Below are 24,184 nucleotides of genomic sequence, written 5' to 3'. Positions count from 1 at the left end.
TTCCTTGTCATAAGTTTGAACGAAAAGCCACGATAATTTCCAAACCAAAAGCACAATGAAAATATTAGGCATGTCTTATAATTATATTTCGTCTTGAGGTAGTTTCGACTGCAGTGGTAGAATCGAGTAGGAGTAGTATTTGGATTTGGGCCGAACTTGCACCAGGAAGAGATGCCCCTGTTATGAATGCATTTAACTGGGAGAGTTGTTTCCCTTTTAACGGAAGTGTTGTAATCCTATAGGCGGCGCTTTCCGGAAGCACATGTGCAATAGTTGTTATTGCCACTCGTAATGACATATTGTGTAAAATAACAGTTGTATAAACTTGATCATATCGATATTGAAACAGAAATGATTTAACCATCGGTGAGTATTGTCTTGACAGTTGTGTTATTAATGTCCTTCAAACCACACTTTGTAAAATTTCTCATTTTCAGCAACCTATATTGAGATTCTGAAAACTATTTGACACCCTGAAAGTGTTCCCTAAACAGCTCCATCGCAATAATCTGTAAGCTTATGTTCATTGTTGACTTTCTGCGTTTGGAGTACAAAACTATTTTATTTATCCGTCGTATAGAAAAAGAACATTCTATATCACGTGCCAGCAATTTATATTTACCAATATCTCTGATTTGCATCTGTTGGTTTGGTTTGTTGTCCAACGCCGCACCCAGCACTATTCCAGCTATATGACGGCGGTTTGTAAATAATCGAATCTGGACCAGACAATCCAGTGATTACTATCATGAGCATCGATCCACGCAATTGGGATCGATGACATCCATCAATCAAGTCAGCAAGCCTGACCACCGATCCTGTTATTCACCTTTTACGGCAAGCATGGGTTGCTGAAGACCTATCCTACCCCGGATCTTCACAGGTCTGTACTGACACAAACTCCCACCAAAATGCAGTAGCTAAATGAACACATGATTACTTATCAGTTTGTATAAATTATTATGACATATTTAGTCCGATTTACATATAAAGGCTTAAGCAATATTTGTTTATCGTCTGTTTCAGTTTTAGAGTATTTTAATTTTTCAAGTATACATCATCAGTATGAGGACCAAGACGCTGGATCAGTTAGCGTCACTTCAGAAAAATCCGAGCAATGTTCGCAACATCTGTATTCTTGCCCATGTAGATCATGGTGAGTATGTAGTTGGATTCTGTGTTACATCTGTATTCATATCATATATGTTAACACTAGAGAAAACAATGGTAAAAGTGAACATGGTGAAGTAAACTATCTACAGTTGCATGTTAACTTCAGAGGTACCCGTTCTTCTACAATCTTATTAAAATGAAAATGAAAACTTCTCTCCTTCAAGATCTCCCAAACCTTCCATCGGTCGTCAGGTGAATTTCATGAGCATGGATGTGATGAAAAAGACAAAAACTGCTTCTCATTCAGTTCTGAACATACTTAAATTATGCAGCCATGGATTTTGTTTTAGCACTGTTTAGTACTGAAAATATCAAAGTAGGTTTATGTGGCCAGGGATGACGTGTAAACTTCTAGTTCACTTGAACATGAACAGTTTTATACACAATTAGCCTGGCATTCTTTTTATATCTTTCATGTTTATAGACACGTTTATTACCTGAGATGCTTGCTATTTGACTAGCTTTAATTTTGTGTGCATAATAGACTATTAAACATGTATAGTAAACATGGTAAACAGAAACATGATTATTTTATCGCATAATACATGTCACACCTAACATGAAAATATCCTCCTTACATTTTCATGCAACATGTACAAGACTTGTTACCTTGTCCAGCATATAATTTCATGAATTTATGTTTGTCTCTTGTTATGAAAATATATGAAACGTGTACATTTCACTGCTGTCAGTCGGGTAGCCTAGTGGTTAAAGCATTCGCTTGTCTCGCCGAAGACCCGGGTTCAATTCACAACATGGGTACAATTTATGAAACCCATTTCTGGTGTCCCTCCCCCCCCCCCCCCCCCCCCCCGTGATATTGCTGGAAAATTGCTAAAAGTGGCATAAAACCATACTCACTCACACACTACTGTCAGTCCTGCTGTGGACTACCCATGTGTGGCTCCAGGCATTCCATTTTGTTGTTATTGACAGGGAAGACAACTCTGGCTGATGCACTGGTTGCCAGTAATGGCATCATCTCTCAGCGCATGGCTGGAAAGCTGCGGTACATGGACAGTCGGGAGGATGAGCAGGAGAGAGGCATCACCATGAAGTCCAGTGCCATTTCTCTCTTCTATCAGAAAGGTGAGTGTCAGTTAAAAGTGTGTTTCTTTGGCTTTGCCGGGGTGTTCCCAGGCCATGTTTACCACTAGTGTGGGCAGTAATTAAGATGAAGTAATCCTAATCTCTTACTTGCAATGTTTGCAACCATTACCTTTGCCAGGATCGACTGTTTATGATCATCCTTTTGTCAGCAAAATCCAATGTTTTGTCTCGATAGTAAATGAGTAAGACCTGTATCATTTTGGGCTTTCCTATAACATTTTTTAATATGACGAACAGTGTTCAGCTGTTGTTCAAAGCAATGTTGAACGCACAAGATGTCAAGATTCTCCTGTCTGTGTTGCAGACGAGGCGAGGTACCTGATTAACCTGATTGACTCACCGGGCCATGTAGACTTCTCCAGTGAGGTGTCGACGGCGGTGCGGCTGTGTGATGGGGCAGTGGTGCTGGTGGATGTTGTCGAGGGAGTCTGTCCGCAGGTACCACAATTGACCAGATCATGTTGGTCTTGTTATGGTATCCTACATAAGCCAGGAATAAATATAATTAACAATATCTTGTCTTTTCATTGTTCAAACTAGGGGAGGTAACTCTATAAAGTTGGCATTCTGATATAAACTACTAGATTGCCATGTATGATGTGATAGCTGATGTTCCCTGATTGTCAATACAGACACATGCAGTGCTGCGGCAGGCATGGCTGGAGAATATCAAACCTGTCCTGGTTCTCAACAAGATTGACCGACTTGTGCTGGAGCTGAAGATGTCTCCTCTAGAGGCTCACATGCATCTGCAGCAGATACTGGAGCAGGTGGGGCACGGTGTTCTGTAGCCTGTCTTACAAATTGCATTCCTTCCATTTCCATTAACTATATCAGCCATCAATCCCCAAATCATTGGAACAGATCATTGTTTCTCAGTATACGTTTAAAATAATTATGTTAGGCTAAAAAAATAATAATCTTGGTTCTCAGGCACCGCCTGCATCATGGTAAGTTCATGGTAGTCAAATACTGTATTCCAGTAATTTACTTATCAAGGAATACATTTATGTAAGGAGGCTCTTTCCCAGGTTGATTGTACACAACTGTTTATATGGTTACATACTACAGTGATCCCTCGCTATTGTGCTCTTCGATAAAGCACAACCTCGGTTACTACGCGCGGTAACGCATGGCTCCCAAAATTTATGTACGCTTATATTACTGAGAGTTTTACACAGACATAATTGTATTGTTATTCGTTGTTCATTTGCACATAACGCTTCTCATTGCATAATCAACCGTTTATCGCTGAATGGAGTTCTGATAATCTGTTTGAAAACATCCGCGGCAAGTCCTGGAAATACGATTGTTCAACTAATTAACTTTTCACACTATACATCCTTTGATCTTAGAAGCGCATGCATGCAATAAAAGAGAACCAAAAGCGGAGTTTATATTCTTAATTAGTGGGCAATCCAATTTGAGGCGACACTGTCACACACATGTAGTTGCTGTCACAACACGGCGGTCATTCATTTCGTAATCGCGCTTTCGTAACATCGCCTGGTATTTTTCCGTAGTTATAACAAGCGATTTCATTGGATTAAAATTTGTTTCTAATGACGCTTTCTTGCCGAAATCTGCTACAAGTTTCGTGATTGGTCAATTTTGAGCACGTGACCTCAGGCAGCCAATCAAATTATAGCTGTGATACCAAGCTCGTGTTTGATAAATTTCAGAAGTTGGCGAAAGATTTTTTGTTAAATCGTGTTATTCTGAACGTATTAAGCAGGAAATCACGATATATATTAAAAATATGGAACTTCGCGAATGTATCGTGCTAGGTTACGAGCTGTGACAAAGATTTTTCATGCATATATTTTTGTATTAAATGTTGTGTCCGAGCCGAGAATTCAAGGCGACGAAAGCCGAGATGTCATTTGACTTACATTACACGCGATCGCACGAAACGATGGAAATAATAACTTAGATGTAAGTTTGATTACTTTTAGATATATTTTTGTTGATTTTATTTATCACTTTGTATAATATATTTAAAGATTTGCTTAAAACGTCTTTATTTTGCTCTTTGACATGTTCGATGCAGACCTGTTGTTGTAATGTGTGTCGGAGAATTTTATTTTCAATAACATCGCAGGAAATGGTGAATAATTTTTTAATTTATCGATAAAAAATGATAAATTAGAATGGAATACGTATTTCAGACATTGTGAAATATGACAGATTTAATAAATGAATGATATTACAGGTAGATCTAGGTCCATAAACATATATACTATTTTGACGTGACGTGAGATAAACACATATTGATGATTTGAGATTTGCCGAGCGCGCTCCCCCGCCTCGGCCTCGGTTAAAAGGCTCATCGTCTATATCGCCCACCAATTATTTGGACCCCAGTGGTAGCGTTGTAGCGAGGGACCACTGTAGTTTGAAGAATTAAGAAAAAGAAAAAAGAAGAACACCGCCCGCCCACACGTTCAAAAGCCAATATCTGAGAACCAATTCTTTAATATTTTTAAGCCTTGTATTATGTTTGTTTCAGGTGAATCTCTTAACCAATGAGCTGTTTACATCTGAGGCCATGGAGAAAACATCCACAGTAAGTTTGGTATATTTTGATATCAGAGATCAAGGTTACAGTTATTTTGTCATGTGTTTTAAGTGTGTATTTCACAAAAGATCGCATGCTAGATAAACTTTGTGCATGGTGGCATAGTCATTTTGATATGTGGTATTTTTTCCATCAATAGGAAATTGACAAACTGCAGCGCTCCACATCCAGAGAGGCTGACCCACAGGTGAGTCAGTGGGCACATCTGTTGATGTCTTTTTAGAGTTAAGCCCAGTCTCAGAGTTTAGGAATAAAATATTATTTTTTTTTAGTTTTATCTTGATAGCATAGGATTTAACTGAAGTGTTATCCTCCAGTGTTTCTTTAGTGTTTTGACGGGACCACCCTTGATAATGGTCCTCCCTATATTTCAGTGTTATGACTGGACCACCCTTGTTACTGGCCCTCACTATATTTCAGTGTTTTGACTGGACCACCCTTGTTACTGACCCTCACTTTATTTCAGTGTTTTGACTGGACCACCCTTGTTACTGGCCCTCTCTATATTTCAGTGTTATGACTGGACCACCCTTGTTACTGGCCCTCACTATATTACAGTGTTATGACTGGACCACCCTTGTTACTGGCCCTCACTTTATTTCAGTGTTTTGACTGGACCACCCTTGTTACTGTCCCTCACTATATTTCAGTGTTATGACTGGACCACCCTTGATAACGGTCCTCCCTATATTTCAGTGTTACAACTGGACCACCCTTGTCAACTGTCCTCCCTATATTACAGTGTTATGACTGGACCACCGTTGTTACTGGCCCTCACTTTATTTCAGTGTTTTGACTGGACCACCCTTGTTACTGGCCCTCACTTTATTTCAGTGTTACAACTGGACCACCCTTGTCAACTGTCCTCCCTATATTACAGTGTTATGACTGGACCACCCTTGTTACTGGCCCTCACTTTATTTCAGTGTTTTGACTGGACCACCCTTGTTACTGGCCCTCACTTTATTTCAGTGTTATGACTGGACCACCCTTGTTACTGGCCCTCACTTTATTTCAGTGTTATGACTGGACCACCCTTGTTACTGGCCCTCACTTTATTTCAGTGTTTTGACTAGACCACCCTTGATAACGGTCCTCCCTATATTTCAGTGTTACAACTGGACCACCCTTGTCAACTGTCCTCCCTATATTACAGTGTTATGACTGGACCACCGTTGTTACTGGCCCTCACTTTATTTCAGTGTTTTGACTGGACCACCCTTGTTACTGGCCCTCACTATATTTCAGTGTTATGAATGGACCACCCTTTTTACTGGCCCTCACTATATTTCAGTGTTTTGACTGGACCACCCTTGTGAACATTTCTCCAGATATTTTCAGTGTTACAAGTGGACCACCCTTGTCAACTGTCCTCCCTATATTTCAGTGTTATGACTGGACCACCCTTGTTAACTGTCCTCCCTATATTTCAGTGTTACAACCGGACCACCCTTGTCAACTGTCCTCCCTATATTTCAGTGTTATGACTGGACCACCCTTGTTAACGTACCTCCCTATATTTTCAGTGTTCAGACTGGACCACTCTTGTAACGTCCCTCCCTATATTTTCAGTGTTACAACTGGAATAACCTTGGTAACATCCCTCCCTATATTTTCAGTGTTACGACTGGACCACGCTGGAAGATGAAGATGAGAATATGGAGAACAAGAACATCTACTTCTCCCCGGACCAGGACAACGTTGTGTTCGCCAGCGCACTAGACGGCTGGGGATTTAGGTAGGGATGCTTGTCTCAAGTTGTAGGTTTCAATTGAACTCTCAAAACTAATCAGGTTGCATGGGTGGCCAAGTCGACGCTGTGCATGGTTGTGTCCCTTGGGCACGCCCAAAACCTATGATCAAGGGTTCAAATCCCAGTTCTGTTTCTAGCTTTGTCAGCTCCATACCCATTCTCATGAGTTTCATAAATGTCTGATACCTACATGACTTTGGGCTTTCCTCACACATTAAGCTAACATGCCGTGATATAACCATCGATAACTGAAATACTGTTCAAAGCGGCATTGAACCCAACTCACTCACTCATTCACTCAAAACTAATCACATGTGTTGGGCAGCAGTGTTAATAGTGGCAATCAAACAGATCTTTTCAAAGATCTTTACTAGTATTATTGCAAAATAGTTAAATCCTGTAGTGTGGATTGTGTTGCACCAGTATGAATAATACTAGCTACCAGTCTGTTGTGTAGGAGTTGACTGTAGAGGGAATCCATCTTTCAGAATCTCTCACTTTGCTGAGCTGTGGGCCCAGAAGTTGGGGATGAGCCACAAAGTTCTACAGAAGACGCTCTGGGGGGACTACTATCTCAATGTGAAGAACAAGAGAGTCATGAAAGGTGCTCAGGTATGTGGTCACGTGGGAAATGTGTACATTTTATGATTATTTGAGTGTTGCTGGAGATTTCCATCTTCCTGAGGCAAGGGTGTTAACTGATTCCAGTTTCCACCCTTGCCAAACTAGGCTGATATTTCCAGGCTTGATCGTAGCGCCACCAATAGCATTTACGAGTTATGACCCTTCCATGTTCTTTCTGTGGACCAATCAGATTTCATCTCTCATATCACTTGCATTTGCTCTAAACAAAATGGCGGTCAAGATGATCTGTTTTATAATGAAGATCTGTATTTTAATAAAACGGGTCTTATAGCGTGGAGTGCATCAAATCACTTGAGCACCATGATTAAAAACAAGAAAAGATTTGGAAAAAATATCTGTCTACTTCCAGTTTGTGGTACACATACTTTGCAAATTACATTAAGTAATACGTTACCACTATTATACCGAGGCTGTTGTCTCCCACAACTGCTGCTATAGCGAAATCTACCACAGAGATCTCAATTACCTCATGCAGCACGTGCGTAGCCACCCAGCTGCCATGTGACACCCTTCACTCTTGTCTCCTTCGTCTGCTTAGCAAGACGTGTTTTCTCCTGCTGAAGCGTTCCTTGAAGATTTGGTGATATTTATTATAGTTTATTCTCTAATAAACTGTGCTTTTATGGGGCGTTGCGGTAGCTACGCTTGGTTATAATTTTCCCGCCCTTTTTTCTATATACTTGCGGGGTTCGCGTATGCACGTTGTGTTTTACGTTTCCCCTGTTCTTGTATGTTTTGGGGGTTAACATAACTTATTTCTTTAATAAAAGTTATATGTGTATGTTATATGTTCACATTGCTCGTTTATTTTCTTGTGAAAATGTTCGTTTGTGAATCATTGTGGTGCGTGCGTTGTAACCATGTTTTGTTCTTTGTTTATAGCAAACAATCAATGTCTGACATGGATATGTCCCCAGTATCCACCCCCTCTACCCCTGCTCCTCGGAGTTATGGGGTGTGCAGAAAGTTTTTGTCGTCCCGGGATCCCCACGATCGTTGCCCGCGGTGCAGGGTTCCTTGCGGGGACACCCGGTGCATCCTGTGCGAAGGTCTGGGGCCTGCGGATTTTGAGCGGTACCGGCTGTACGTACAGTCCGTCTCCACCCCTGTGGTGGCCGGTTCGTCCGGTCGGGGTCCCCGTGCGGGTACCACCTCCTCGGCTGCGGCGGATCCCCTTGCGGCCCTTGGGCTGTCTGGGGATTCCGTCGCCGCATTGTTGTCGAAACTTGTGGATTCCAAGCTGGCGGCCTTATCGCAAGATAGGTCGCTGGCTGTTCCGTCCCCGGCCTCTTCGGTGGCCGCGGGGTCGGACGCGGGGTCCACCGGTAAAGCGGCGGATCTCTTGGCGGCCCGTGTGCTGTCCGGGGATTCCGTCGCTGCATTACTTGCATAACTTGTGGACTCCAAGCTGGCGGCGTTATCTCAGGATAGGCCGCTGGCTGTTCCGTCCCCGGCCACTTCGGTGGCCGCGGGGTCGGACGCGGGGTCCACCGGTACGGCGGCGGCTCCCGTGGTCACCGGTCCTTCCCCCGAACCGTTGCTCCCGCTATCGGTTTAGGACCGCGTGGCCATGGTTTATGACCTCTTTGAGGACATGCCCCGGCCGGTACCGCGGGGAATCCACGACTGTGGGTTCCTCCGAGGTATACGATGAGTCTTCCGACACGGCTTTCCCCGCATCAACCTTGCTGCGCGGTTTCAAGCCTTCCTTGGAGAACGCCTTCGCGGCGGCCTCCGGTCGGGGTCTCCCGTTGCCTCCGACGTCGTGGAGAAAGGGTTTATTCCCGGTACATGACCTTGCCTTTCCCGAGGCTGGTCCTACCGCGGAGGCCCATGTTGAGCGGTTGGGTGTCCGTGCCCCACCGGCTGCTACGGTAACGCAAGCTACCTTGCACCAGCTGGACGCCCTCGCTCGGCACTCCATGTCTCACGGAGACACTTACTTGGCTGCAGCGGCCCGTCTGGTCGAAGGTTCTCCCACGGACCGTGACCAGCGCATTTACAACTGCCTGCTCAGTTTAAATGCTTCCCTGGAGTACGTTGCCGAGGACTCTCGGCACACACTTGCTCTTGTTGGGTCCCTGCATAGGCGCCTGGGTGCCGCTCCTAACCGGAGCGCGCCCCAGGCTGCTGCGGCCGGTAGGTCTAAGGGGTCGGGTTCTTCTTCCTCTGGGAAGTAGCCCCGCCCTGAGGGCTCTGGTATGGGCAATCAGCTGCCCTTTCGCGGGAAGACGGGGAACTGGGGGAAGCCCAAGTCGTCGACGGACGGCAAGGCCCCTCCAGGTGACTCTCATTGGAGGGGTTCGTATGCCAACTTCGGTTGGCCCTTAGGCGAACCCGAGTCACTTGGCCCTGGACAGTTGCGCCTGTCGCAACCTGTCAGGGCCCCCTCTCCTTCCCCAGTGGGAGCCAGACTCCAGACTTACTGGGAGAATTGGGAACAAGTGTTCGACGACCCGTGGGTGGTCAACACGATTCGGTACGGCTATCGGCTTGATCTCAAAGCGAATCCGCCGCTCACCGTTGCCCCGTTGGCAGGTTTCGATTCGGAAACCGATCTTCCCATCCTCGCCGATGCCATCGGCAGGTTGGTGGAGAAGGGGCAGTACGGGAGTTAGCTCTACCAGAAATAACACCGGGGTTTTACTCCAGGATATTTCTCGTTCCCAAGTAGGACAGTGCCGAACTCAGAATGATTCACACGTCCGCTCCCTGGCTGTTCACCCGGTTAACCACCCCCATAGTGGGGTTCCTCCACAGGAGGGGTGTCCGGTACTTCGCGTACCTGGACGACTCGCTAGTAGCAAATCGAATGACGGACACCCTGTCACGCCATCTCGATTTCGCACGTTGGCTCTTGGAGCAATTTGGGTGGATTATCAATCTCCCCAAGAGCGAGTTAACCCCTTCTCAGAACTTGCTGTTCATCGGAGGTCGGTTCAACACGGTGTCCCATCGCCTCTTTGTCCCCCCAGACCGGTGGCACAAAATTCAGGCGATGATTGCCAAAGTCTTAGCGGTGCAACAGACTGTTCACTTTTGGGAACAGCTGTTAGGGCTACTTGTATCAGCCCAGGACTGCACCGCACGGGGTCGTCTCCAACTCCGCCCGCTGCAACGGTTTTTAATCCAGTTGTTAGCAACGGAGGTGAACAGTGCGACCATCGCCCTCCCGGATCGGCTCCGACCGCATCTGGAGTGGTGGACGGTCCCTTACATTGTCTTATCAGGAGTCTCTATGCGGCCCTACCGGGCCACGTTGACCCTGTATACAGACGCCTCTCTAGTGGGCTGGGGCGCCAATCTAAAGGGGGAGGTGAGCTCGGGGCTGTGGTGCTTAGACGAACTAGGTCTTCACATCACTTGTCTCGAGTTCAAGGCAGTGATCAACGCAGTCAATCACTGGAAGCATCGTCTCGTCGACGCCCGGCTCATGCTGGCGACCGACAACACGACGGTAGTGTCCTATGTGAACAAACTGGGGGGAACCCACAGTCACTCGCTACTCGATCTCACGTTCGAGTTTTACGCTCTGGTGGACAGTGTCCCGTGCCAGATACGCGCCCGTCACATCCCAGGTGTGCGGAACGTACTGGCCGATGCTCTATCGAGGCCTCAGGATCCAAGCCCCACAGAGTGGATGCTGAACCCAGTAGTGTTTCAGTGGCTGTGCGAACGTTTGGGTCGTCCGATGGTCGACCTGTTCGCAACGCGGTTCAACAATCAACTCCCGTTGTTTGTATCACATGTCCCGGTCCCGAGGGCCATCGATCACGATGCTCTCGCGTTAGACTGGACGGGCTTGGTCGCTTATGCTTACCCGCCGACAGCGTTGATACCACACATTCTAAGCCGGCTCCGAGGAGTTCGCTGTCGAATGTTACTGATCGCGCCCATGTGGCCGAACAGATCGTGGTACCCCGACTTGCTGACCCAGGTCACGCAGTCGCCACTTCCACTGCCTGTGAGACCGGATCTCTTGATCCACCCTCACACCCGTCAGCTTCATCCAAACGCAGGGCAGTTCAATCTGCACGCGTGGATGTTGTCACCGAGCGTCTGAGGAGTAAAGTTTTTTCTCGCCGGGCGTCTCGGGCATACGTTAGTATGCATCGTGATTCTACCCAGAAGGTGTATAATGCACGTTGGGTTATTTTCACGAAGTGGTGTTGTAAACATCACATTCATTCGCCAGATAAGGTATCTGTGCAGGATATTGCTCGTTTCATGTCTCACTTGTGAGAGACCCGGAAACTCTCCGGGGGTTCCATTGCCAACTATGTCTCGTCCGTTGCTACGGTACGGGACGTTGCTATGGGTACCAGTCTCTCCAAAGAGCCGGTGATACGGGGTATTATCAAGGGTTTCAAACAGCACGATCTTAAGAAGGGCCGCCTTCGGGCACCGGCCTGGGATCTTTCCCTAGTGTTGCAATCACTTACGGAAGCTCCGTATGAACCCTTGCATAGTGCTTCGTTCCGGCATGTGACTTGGAAAACAGCATTTCTCCTCTCCTTTGCCACGGCGGCACGTGTATCCGAAATTCATGCACTCGATGTCGCCAAGGTACGATTCGATAGGGGTGACGAAGGAGCGGTCCGCCTGGGCCTGCTCATGGGCTTCGTCGCCAAGAATCAGAGAGTCGGGCAAACGGAGAGAGAATTCACTGTAAGATCACTCAAAGAAATCTTACATCCTGCTGATACTGAGGACAGAGCGCTGTGTCCGGTTAGGGCCCTTAAGTATTATCTTAAGGCTTCGAATGAACGTAGACAAGGGCGTGACCGTCTGTTCATATCGTGTAACCCTAATCGCACGGTTGACATACCTCGCAACTCGATTGCGTTGTGGCTTCGTTCTGTCATCAATCTGGCGTACCGGTCTCGGGGGTTACCGGTAGCGGGGTCAAACCCGCACGAGATCAGGGCGCTAGCGGCAACATTTGCCCTACACTCGAATATCTCTGTTCGCAGAATATTACGAGGTTGTTACTGGCGTTCTGACTCGGTTTTTGCCAATCATTACCTCAAACAGGTCGCTGATGCCGTCGTGGAGAGTGTGCACCGTCTTGGCCCGCGGATCGCGGCGCAAGCGGGCACCTAAGGGGTGTGCCCAGCGCAATTCCGAACTCCTCAGGCGTCTGACCTTGCACGGTGGTCAATCTGGGTCTACTCCAATGTTCCCACTGCCGTGGGTACAGGAGTTGGGGTCCCGCAAACCAGCGCACTCACACCACAGGTGAGGGCGGCTTTTTGTGTGCTTTGTCCTTATTTGTATTTTGACAATTATGTCTTTAATTGTCTGTCGTGTATCCCAACCTTGTGATGCATGCTTACAAATACTGGAATTAGGTCACGCGCCTAATGCATACTTTAAGTAGGCTTGCTCTGGGATATACGGTCTGAATGAAATTAATTTCCCTCTTTTCGACTGTTTAACCTGATCTAAGATTAAGCTCACGCGGATACAGTGTTCTCATCCGCTGCGGCGATGAAATACCTATCCAGTGGGGCCGTTTGGAGTCACCAATCGTTTTGGCAATGACGATTGAGCCTTACGGTATGCGCTTGACAGTGCTTTGGTATTCCTATAGGGTAACGCCTAGCTAGGTGCATGCGCATCGAGTGCTTCCGCCTTGGTGTTTACTTCCGCTGGTCGGAAGGAACGCTAGCAGTCAGGATTCGGGTTGTAGGTGCTCCCCACCGCCTACTGTGGTAGTCAGCCTCGGTATAACAGTGGTAACGTATTACTTAATGTAATTTGTAGAATTTTCCTATTCGGAATATTCTATAAGTAATACGTTACCACTGGGCTGCTGCCCGTCCGTCCGTCCCCCGAGCACTTGCTCTCGCCATGTGTCACATGGCAGCTGGGTGGCTACGCACGTGCTGCATGAGGTAATTGAGATCTCTGTGGTAGATTTCGCTATAGCAGCAGTTGTGGGAGACAACAGCCTCGGTATAACAGTGGTAACGTATTACTTATAGAATATTCCGAATAGGAAAATTCTACAAATACGGCGATGTACCAAAATCTGCACATCCATGTTGTTTAAAAACCAGATGTCTAGTTTCTTACACGAATTTGATTGGACTATGCATGGACTCTGGAATTCCAGCCTAGTTCAGCAAGGGTGGAAACTGGACTTTTATGGTCAGTTAACGCCCTTGCCTCGGGAAGATGGGGATTTCAAGTTTAGTCTTTGTGAGTGGGCCTCATAAGAGTTCATAGAAAAGATAGGTCCCATGTACTTGTTTAACCAATGAGATTTGGGTGGTTACCATGGTTACAATGTGTGATCCAGGGGTCCGGAAACCGTCATATGCACCGTACATGTCTGATTGGGAATCTCAAATGTCCGTTTTAAAATATTGCTTACCGGACATTTTAAAAAGTATTGTCCAGACATTCTTAAATTTTGACCGGACATGATCAACAGTTAGGACTGAGCAGTTTCTGTCTGCAGTTGCAACACAATGAAGATTAACTACACTGACAAGCTTTGTTTGTTTTGATTGCTGTAAATACATCGTACCTACATGATAGTCCAATCGGTCAATCACTGTAATAGGCAATAAACTGAGTTGACACTGATTAATCGAGGATTAATTACTGAGAACATCTTGTTAATTTGAGTGAAAGGTGTTTACAACTGTACATTAATACCTTGCATCATCGATGTACCTCATTATCCTCACAATGCTACGATACATAACCTCAGACAAGAAGCGAAAGCGTGACAACAGCCAGTCGACCGATGCAGATCAGTCGAGCGGATCTGCCAAACCCTCAAAGTCTGGACGATCATTTTGTAAGTCGTGGCTAAGGACTTTCACTTGGTTGACATACAATGAGGATTTGCAGATTTTATTGTTTTCAGTAGCTAGTCGTATATTGAATCTTGATTGACCGCCATTTTGCTTTCTCGGACGATCGATATCCAATTTTTTTATGGTCAATAATTAAGTACAGATGAAAAAAGTATTCAAATAACTATTGCTATCAACAATATTTTAGTATTTGTGATTAAATTATCTGTCTTGTTTTTTAAAAAAATCTTTAGTTTAAAAAAAAACTTTTCCCGTGAGGTCACGTGATAACCAAATATGGGATAATAGTCTCGATCCAAATGTTACAACGCGTACACTTGAGCAGACTCATGAATATAACTCATGAATATTAATTAGACCGTTCACTACGTTAACAGATCGTTATTATAACAGAAACAAACGTATGTTTTCCATGTAAATCTAAAATGATATTATTTGTTATTAATTGTCCAGTGAATTAAACAATTTAAATTGAAACAATTCATAATTCATCATTATGAATACGTAAAATTGTAATGTGTGTGAAAAGTCGTACTAAAATACGCTATTTGAAGGGGGCGTGGCCTAAATGCAAATGTCCGATTGGGATTTTAAATTTTCCGGACCCCTGGGGTGATCAGGTGGTTAATAAGGTGTCGATCAGTCCTTGTTCAGTCAAGCTTTGTTCTGCCTGGTCCAGATTTGTTTGTTTATAGGCCGCCATGATGTAGCTGTAATAAGCTGACTATGGTGTAACAGATGATTCCCTTTGTAGGACATTTCAGCATGAGATGTGTACTAATATTGTGGGACATTTCAGCATGAGATGTGTACTAAGATTGTGAGACATTTCAACATGAGATATGTACTAATACAGTGTATTGTGGGACTTTTCAGCATGAGAAATGTACTAAGATTGTGAGACATTTCAACATGAGATATGTACTAATACAGTGTATTGTGGGACTTTTCAGCATGAGAAATGTACTAAGATTGTGAGACATTTCAACATGAGATTTGTACTCAGATTGTGAGATATTTCAACATGAGATATGTTCTCAGATTGTAAGACATTTCAACACGAGATAAGTACTTAGATTGTGAGACATTTCAACATGAGATATGTACTCAGATTGTGAGACATTTCAACATGAGATATGTACTCAGATTGTGAGACATTTCAACATGAGATATGTACTCAGATTGTGAGACATTTCAACATGAGATATGTACTAAGATTATGGGACAGCTGTAGTACCTATTTATGGTGGAACAAGCAGCAAAGAAACGCTATGGTTCAAATGAAATTTATGCTTCAAGCAGATGTGTGTGATGCCTGTTGCTGTACTTTGTGAGAAAATTACATGGATTTGCACCAAATGGATCTTTCTTGTATTTCAGTCTAAAGGGAAGAAGCCATTGTTTGTACAGTTTGTGTTGGAACAGATCTGGGCTGTGTATGATTCCATAGTCATCTCAAGGTGAGGAGGCACTAAGTAGTGATGTCGTGATTCACCGGACCACTGGTGGAGGAGGCACTTAGTAGTGATGTCGCGATTTATCGGTACCGTGGTGGAGGAGGCACTTAGTGGTGATGTCGCGATTTATCGGTACCGTGGTGGAGGAGGCACTTAGTGGTGATGTCGCGTTTCCCCGGGCCACTGGTGGAGGAGGCACTTAGTGGTGATGTCGCGATTTATCGGTACCGTGGTGGAGGAGGCACTTAGTGGTGATGTCGCGATTTATCGGTACCGTGGTGGAGGAGGCACTTAGTGGTGATGTCGCGTTTCCCCGGGCCACTGGTGGAGGAGGCACTTAGTGGTGATGTCGCGATTTATCGGTACCGTGGTGGAGGAGGCACTTAGTAGTGATGTCTCGATTTTTCGGTACACTGGTGGAGGAGGCACTTAGTGGTGATGTTGCGTTTCACCGGTACACTGGTGGAGGAAGCACTTAGTAGTGATGTCGGGATTCATGGGGCCACTGGTGGAGAAGGCACTTAGTAGTGATGTCGCGATTCCCCGGGCCACTGGTGGAGGAGGCACTTAGTAATGATGTCGCGATTTATCGGTACCGTGGTGGAGGAGGCACTTAGGGGTGATGTCGTGTTTCACCGGTACACTGGTAGAGGAAGCACTTAGTAGTGATGTCGCGATTTATCGGTACCGTGGTGGAGGAGGCACTTAGTGGTGATGTCGCGTTTCTCCGAGCCACTGGTGGAGGAGGCACTTAGTAGTGATGTCTCGATTCTCCGGTACACTGGTGGAGGAGGCACTTAGTGGTGATGTTGCGTTTCACCGGTACCGTGGTGGAGGAAGCACTTAGTAGTGATGTCGGGATTCATGGGGCCACTGGTGGAGGAGGCACTTAGTGGTGATGTCGCGATTCCCTGGTACACTGGGGGAGAAGACACTTAGTAGTGATGTCGTGATTCACCGGGCCACTGGTGGAGGAGGCACTTAGTAGTGATGTCGCTTTTCACCGGGCCACTGCTGGAGGAGGCACTTAGTAGTGATGTCGCGATTCCCTGGTACACTGGTGGAGAAGACACTTAGTAGTGATGTCGCGATTCCCTGGTACACTGGTGGAGGAGGCACTTAGTAGTGATGTCGCGATTCACCGGGCCACTGGTGCATCATCGGCTAACTTTGCATAATACGATACCCAATACACTTAATTTGGCATCAATGATCGTTTAACCCCATATCGATTGTCCATGGTGATCTCACATCAATATCTATAAGCAAGTATAAACAATTTTCTTAATTCCTTTAATTAAACTTTCTTGGTCAATTTTTGGATACGAAACCCGTCCGATAATTAGACTGACCAGCTTTTCCTTCCTCCCTGTCACAATACAGTACATAAACTTGCTTGTTTCTTATTATTTTCTCATACAGAATAGTTGATTTGATTCAGTCTCATGTCGATGGGTATTAGTATTATATTGTCTGTCTTTTCCTTCATGAGCAAGTCTATGGACTCTATTCTCAGTCTAATAACTGGGTTTTCCACACAAAATGCTGTAGATGCAGTATCAAGATTCTTGTCATATCGTGGCTTCTGTATCAAGATATGTATCATTTCATGTGACACCTGTATCATGACATCTCTAGCTCTAGTGTCAAACCTTCCATACTCTCGTCAGAACTGTAAAAGAAGCATATGACTGTGACATAGTCTTTAAATACTAGTGGATATGTATTTGATTCCAGGGACAAGGAGAAGACGGACAAGATTGTGAAATCTTTGAAACTGAAGGTGTTGGCCCGAGATGCCAAACACAACGACCCTCGCGTACATCTACAGGCAGTCACATCTCAGTGGCTTCCTGTCTCATCAGCAGTTCTAGGTATGTCTCAATCACATGCTTTCGGTCCCCATTGTTTGTTACTGGTTCAGAAATATGGATGTGCACTCATACCATGACCCCTGTAAGACCAGGGTGCCGTTGTACAAAACAACCTTAGCACTATGACTGTCGTAAGTCAGTGTTAAGGTATGGGAGTTCTGATCACCTTAGCGCTAAGATCGCTTTGTACAACAGCACCCAGTACTTACACTGTGTTTAACATAAACTTGGTATTCTGCTTTATTGAGACAAAAGTCCTTTGAATTTAATTTGTGTCATTTGACTTTGAAAGGGGGTCATTTTTCAGGTGGGGCGCTAAAATTAACTCTCCTAAACCCCATGATTCAGCTAAGAATATAAATTTTTAAACTTATCCTATCTCACACTATGCATTTCCTCTAATTCTTCGATCTTGGTGTGGAAACGTCCTAGAACAAAGTTTCCAACTTCAAAAACACCACTCACCCAAACACATCCCACATATCACTGTGATCATGGCTCAAGCACCACCAAAATCCCGTGCGACACAACCCCAGCGACCTCACCTGACATATCCAGCACCCTCATTCTCAATTCTATCGCTATGGTGTTCGGACGTTATTCTTGAACAGAGAATTTTTTGTTTGTTTTGTTGTTAGAAAATTTACAATTTAACTTATGGACTGGTCATTTATTGTAGAGGGGTTGAGGGGGGGATGTGAAAAGTTATCACAAACAAGTATTGACAAGTAGAAGTTAATCTTATAATGGTCTTTTGTCTGACAAATTTTGTTTTCATAACAGTCCATTTGAGTTGATACATTTTACGTGGGGCATTTCAAAGAAGACATTTCAATGTCATCTTCACTGTCAACACTGCACAGAAACTGGTTAGATATCATTTTACCTGCTTAAACCAAGTGTGCTTCCTTGCTGAGTAGCACTGATGTCCCTGTTGCAGCTGTGGTAGTGGACACACTGCCGTCCCCGCTACAGATGACGGAGGAGCGAGTGGAGAAACTCATGTGCAGCCACTCACAGAGATTTGACTCCCTGCCAGAGCAGACCCAACATCTGAAGCCACGTGAGTCGTGTGAACAAAGTCAAGGGCCAGCTGTGGTCAGTCAGCAAGGGGAGATAACTTGGTCGAATAGCTCCATCTACCCCAAACCATTGAGAATAAGGTGGTAACAGATTGTGACCTGGCTGTTTGTACGCCATTGTGCGCTGATTGTGTTTAGGCTTTTCTGATATAGCTGGATTATAGCAGACAGCAGGACCACACAACATTCACTCAGAAGAGAGTGGGTGGCTAGTGGGTAAAGGTGCACAGTTGTGTCCCTTTGCCATTCCAGGGCCAAGGTCATAGGTTTCTTGGTTTATGTGGTACATGTCTATTAACTGTGTCACTCTAACAGCTCTGAATGGTGGTTGTACTTTTTTTTTTACGGGGACATTCTATTTGGATTGTAAGATATTTGACTTGGTTGAATATTTATTTGAATTTGTGGACCAGATTGATTCAGCTTGATACTGAGAGGTCCCTTTTATGTGAACTACATATTGATATTGACTATTTCTGTGTAAGGTATTCAGTGGTTCTCACAATACAGCAGTGGACTTTGTGTAGTTATTATGTCAACAGAACTCGTCTTTCTCTGTTCAGATTTCTTGTCATGTAACCCGACGACAGACACTCCTGTGATCGTGTTTGTGTCCAAGATGTTCCCTGTAGAGAGGCGGCAGCTGCCACACAACAAACAGAGGTCAGTCACACCATCGTCACACACAGTCACACACAGTCACGTTGTCACACACTGTCTCATCATCACACACAGTCACGTACCATCATACACAGTCACACACAGTCACGCATCGCCACACAGTCACAAGTGATTTATCATATAATTTTAATTATTATTTTCTAGAACCAGGTTGGTTTTTTTGTAGCCACACTGAAGATGATAATTTCTGTGTGCTTTTATGAATATGAGAGTTAACTCTTAACTTTATCGTGCCTTAAATAAACAAGGCATTGTACAGTCAAACCCTGTTATCTTGAACCTAGTGGGACCGTAAAAGGCGACAATGCTTGTGGTAAGATGTGATTAACAGGATTGGGTGGTCAGGCTCGCTGACTTGGTTGATGCATGTCATGGTATCCCAATTGTGTAATCAATGTTCATGATGTGGATCACTGGATTGTTTGGTCCAGACTTGATTATTTACAGACCACCGTCATATAATTGGAATATTGCTGAGTGTGGCGTTAAACAACAAACAAAGTAAGGCCGAGAACAGGTTCGAGATATCATTACATTCGAGATAACAGCGTTTAAGATAATGAGGGTCGACTTCATATGTCTTATAATATTTCAGACCTCTGACAGAGGAAGAGCTGCAGATAAGGAGAGACATCGCGAGGAAAAGACATGCAGAGAAGATGGCATCTGCCGAAGACTGCAGCACAGAGGAGTCAGAGAAGACAACGGACACACCGTTGGAAGAAGGTGGACAATTTAATCTCATTTTTGGAGACCATTTAGAGCTATCAGAGAGAGTGTGTTACTAATGCTGGGCCAGCCTAAAGAGTTAATATGATCCATGGTCTGGTGCCAATGTCAGATCTAGGTGTAGACATTGTAACAGGTTCCTCGTGTAAAACTTACTTGTATAAAAGCAACTCAAAATTTATTTAGGTAATGGTGAATGTATTTGTGCATTTTAAGTAGAGATCTGATTTTACTGATTTTCCTTCAATTAGGATTTCCATTTTGTAGTTCCAGAAGCTGCTACAAATGGTGTAGCCATTGATGACGTCGAGGCATCAAGTGATCTGGATGGACATGTGTTCGTCGCCTTTGCTCGCGTGTTCAGTGGCACAGTGAAGAAAGGCTGCACATTGTATGTCCTGGGGCCAAAACATGACCCAGAGAAGGTGCTTGACAAGGTATAGAACTCAGCAGCAAGTTGCGCAGCATTTTGAATTTCTTCTCCTTCGGGCCTTGTTATTGTAGAATGTTTTATTTGCACTGCATAATAAGAAGCATACTTGAGCCATGGGGCTCTTTCAAAGTGGTTCTGCATGAGGCGTATGTATTTCCTGAGTTACAAGGTTTGAGGAATTCGCGAACAAACAGTGATAGGGGTTGCTTCCAGTTCCACATGCTCATGCTTTTATAGTTGTAGATGGTTTGCTTAATACTGTTCGTCTCACCTAACTGAAAGTTAAAGGAGTTTATGTCCTTGTCTGCTTGTCCCGTGGCAGCATCAGCAGCATCTGTAAACATCATCTCCTCTAGAAACCTCTGGACCATCTGTAACTTCACTGGTTTGTTCCCATCAATGGTGACACCTCCATTTGGTCAAGAGTTATCAATTTGGCTGCCATGAAAAATGGGGTTGCCTGTTTTAAAAGCAGGAAGTGTGTGTCACTTTCTCAATGACTTAAGCTAGAGGCAAGCATCTGCTTCCAAGCAAACAGAAGTGCATGGAACTAAGCTGATTCAGCTTGTGCTATATGGTCTGTGTTCACTTCATGCTATTGGTTAATATTAACTTTCCTCTTAGGAATTAGGGGCACGGGTGGCCCAGTCATCTAAGGTGCCGCAATTCGCTGTGCAGAGTTGCGTCCCTTGGGCACACCAGAAACCTATGATTGTGGGTTCGAATCCTGGTTCTCCCCAATTATGTTTCTAGGTTTGTCAGCACCATATCTGTGCTCGTGGGTTTCACCGAAGTGGTAAAAGTCTGAGACCTGCATCGCTTCAGGCTTTTCTCCCACATTAAGCTGACACGCCGTGATATAACTGGAATACTGTTAAAAGCGGCGTTAAACCCAACTCACTCACACCCTCTTAGGAATTCCCTTTTTTGATTTGTACTATCTCTTGTATTATCATGGAGGATGATAAAAGTCACACATTTTTTTGGAATACTGATTTCTTTTCACTGAAAATACATTTAAGATGTACCTTCAGTTGTCTCCATAACTCAGTTCAAGAATATATCAGATGAAACCTCTAGTGTTGAGTACAGTATAGCTGTGTGAATGTTGCAGCCCGACCTTGAAGGGGAGATAACCCCAGGGATGACAGTGCGAGACCTGTCCAGCAGCCAGCACATCACCAGGTTTACAGTCCAGGATCTCTACCTGTTCATGGGACGCGAGCTGGAAGAGATGGAGGAGATCCCTGCAGGCAACATTCTAGGTCAGTCTGTAGTCACAGGTCATGCATGGCCATCACAGGCAACATTCTAGGTCAGTCAGTAGCTACAGGTCATGCATGACACTCACAGGCAACATTCTAGGTCAGTCAGTAGCTACAGGTCATGCATGACACTCACAGGCAACATTCTAGGTCAGTCTGTATTTACAGATCATGCATGGCCCCAACAGCCAACATTCTAGGTCAGTCTGTAGTCACAGGTCATGCATAGATCCCACAGGCAATATTCTAGGTCAGTCTGTAGTTACAGGCCATGCATGACACTCACAGGCAACATTCTAGGTCAGTCTGTAGTTACAGGTCATGCATGACCCCTACGGGCAACATTCTAGGTCAGTCTGTAGTTACAGGTCATGCATGACCCCTACGGGCAACATTCTAGGTTAGTCTGTAGTTACAGGTCATGCATGGCCCCTACGGGCAACACTCTAGGTCATTCAATCTCTACAGGTCATGCAAGGCCTATCAGGCAACTCTGCCTATAAACATGAAACATGGCTTAAGTATTCATATATCATATGTCATTTCTTGAACTCAAAGTTTCAGATTTAGTGGATTTGGGGTTAGTTTTAGTTATTCTGAAACTTACATTTCAAATCCATTTGGCTCCATAATGAAATTTTCAGGTATTAAATGTAAGTTGGTGGTATCTGTGTTGCAGGTATTGGGGGATTGGATGACCACATCTTGAAGTCCGGCACCATTTCATCGACCGTGGCTTGCCCTTCCTTCACAGAGATGTTCTTTGATGCCGATCCCATCGTCAGAGTGGCCATTGAACCAGCTCACCCAGGTCAGCTCTGACTGCTGGGAAACTAGGAGGCATTAGGATTAAAGAAACATTCCAGCTATATGACGTCAGTCTGTAAATAATCGTCAATACAGTAATTGATATCATGCGCATCGATCAATGCAGTTGGGATACGATAACATGTATCAACCAAAAGTCAGTGAGCCTGACCACCCTATCCCGTTAGTCGCCTCTTGCGACATGCATAGTCACGAGTTCGTCAAGCATTGGTTACTGAAGACCTATTCTAGCCCGGGTCTTTAGGATCTGTAGGTGACATGACATGTGTATTGTGCTGCTGTAGGTGACATGACGTGTGTATTGTGCTGCTGTAGGTGACATGACATGTGTATTGTGCTGCTGTAGGTGACATGACATGAGTATTGTGTTGCTGTAGGTGACATGACGTGTGTATTGTGCTGCTGTAGGTGACATGACATGTGTATTGTGCTGCTGTAGGTGACATGACATGTGTATTGTGCTGCTGTAGGTGACATGACGTGTGTATTGTGCTGCTGTAGGTGACATGGCGTGTGTATTGTGCTGTGCTGCTGTAGGTGACATGACATGTGTATTGTGCTGCTGTAGGTGACATGACATGTGTATTGTGCTGCTGTAGGTGACATGGCGTGTGTATTGTGCTGCTGTAGGTGACATGACGTGTGTATTGTGCTGCTGTAGGTGACATGACGTGTGTATTGTGCTGCTGTAGGTGACATGACATGTGTATTGTGCTGCTGTAGGTGACATGACGTGTGTATTGTGCTGCTGTAGGTGACATGACATGTGTATTGTGCTGCTGTAGGTGACATGACATGTGTATTGTGCTGCTGTAGGTGACATGACATGAGTATTGTGTTGCTGTAGGTGACATGACGTGTGTATTGTGCTGCTGTAGGTGACATGACATGTGTATTGTGCTGCTGTAGGTGACATGGCGTGTGTATTGTGCTGTGCTGCTGTAGGTGACATGGCGTGTGTATTGTGCTGCTGTAGGTGACATGACATGTGTATTGTGCTGCTGTAGGTGACATGACATGTGTATTGTGCTGCTGTAGGTGACATGACGTGTGTATTGTGCTGCTGTAGGTGACATGGCGTGTGTATTGTGCTGTGCTGCTGTAGGTGACATGACATGTGTATTGTGCTGCTGTAGGTGACATGACATGTGTATTGTGCTGCTGTAGGTGACATGGCGTGTGTATTGTGCTGCTGTAGGTGACATGACGTGTGTATTGTGCTGCTGTAGGTGACATGACGTGTGTATTGTGCTGCTGTAGGTGACATGACATGTGTATTGTGCTGCTGTAGGTGACATGACGTGTGTATTGTGCTGCTGTAGGTGACATGACATGTGTATTGTGCTGCTGTAGGTGACATGACATGTGTATTGTGCTGCTGTAGGTGACATGACATGAGTATTGTGTTGCTGTAGGTGACATCACGTGTGTATTGTGCTGCTGTAGGTGACATGACATGTGTATTGTGCTGCTGTAGGTGACATGGCGTGTGTATTGTGCTATGCTGCTGTAGGTGACATGACGTGTGTATTGTGCTGCTGTAGGTGACATGACATGTGTATTGTGCTGCTGTAGGTGACATGGCGTGTGTATTGTGCTGTGCTGCTGTAGGTGACATGGCGTGTGTATTGTGCTGCTGTAGGTGACATGACATGTGTATTGTGCTGCTGTAGGTGACATGCCATGTGTATTGTGCTGCTGTAGGTGACATGACGTGTGTATTGTGTTGCTGTAGGTGACATGCCA

At 45.0% G+C, this 24,184-nt stretch overlaps 1 protein-coding gene across 1 annotated transcript in view; it reads left to right on the top strand.

Annotated features, from left to right (window-relative positions):
• Positions 1 to 238: 238 nt before the first annotated feature.
• LOC124131362 (elongation factor-like GTPase 1) overlaps positions 239 to 24,184 on the top strand; it is a 41,736-nt gene continuing 17,790 nt past the window's right edge. The window contains exons 1-17 of the mRNA XM_046494599.2: positions 239 to 366; positions 1,027 to 1,156; positions 2,110 to 2,262; positions 2,588 to 2,721; positions 2,916 to 3,053; positions 4,793 to 4,849; positions 5,001 to 5,048; positions 6,481 to 6,599; positions 7,103 to 7,226; positions 15,470 to 15,549; positions 17,284 to 17,420; positions 18,361 to 18,483; positions 19,066 to 19,165; positions 19,779 to 19,909; positions 20,180 to 20,349; positions 21,460 to 21,610; positions 22,290 to 22,421. Coding sequence (XP_046350555.2) covers positions 1,066 to 1,156; positions 2,110 to 2,262; positions 2,588 to 2,721; positions 2,916 to 3,053; positions 4,793 to 4,849; positions 5,001 to 5,048; positions 6,481 to 6,599; positions 7,103 to 7,226; positions 15,470 to 15,549; positions 17,284 to 17,420; positions 18,361 to 18,483; positions 19,066 to 19,165; positions 19,779 to 19,909; positions 20,180 to 20,349; positions 21,460 to 21,610; positions 22,290 to 22,421 — 1,888 coding nt within the window. The 5' untranslated portion in view covers positions 239 to 366; positions 1,027 to 1,065. The remainder of the gene's footprint in view (positions 367 to 1,026; positions 1,157 to 2,109; positions 2,263 to 2,587; positions 2,722 to 2,915; positions 3,054 to 4,792; positions 4,850 to 5,000; positions 5,049 to 6,480; positions 6,600 to 7,102; positions 7,227 to 15,469; positions 15,550 to 17,283; positions 17,421 to 18,360; positions 18,484 to 19,065; positions 19,166 to 19,778; positions 19,910 to 20,179; positions 20,350 to 21,459; positions 21,611 to 22,289; positions 22,422 to 24,184) is intronic.

Source organism: Haliotis rufescens, unplaced genomic scaffold, assembly GCF_023055435.1.
Source record: "Haliotis rufescens isolate VD_foot unplaced genomic scaffold, xgHalRufe1.0.p SCAF_1, whole genome shotgun sequence".
Lineage (NCBI taxonomy): Eukaryota > Metazoa > Mollusca > Gastropoda > Lepetellida > Haliotidae > Haliotis > Haliotis rufescens.
The sequence above is the reverse complement of the archived record's forward strand: the minus strand, read 5'-3'. Positions and strand labels throughout refer to the sequence as shown.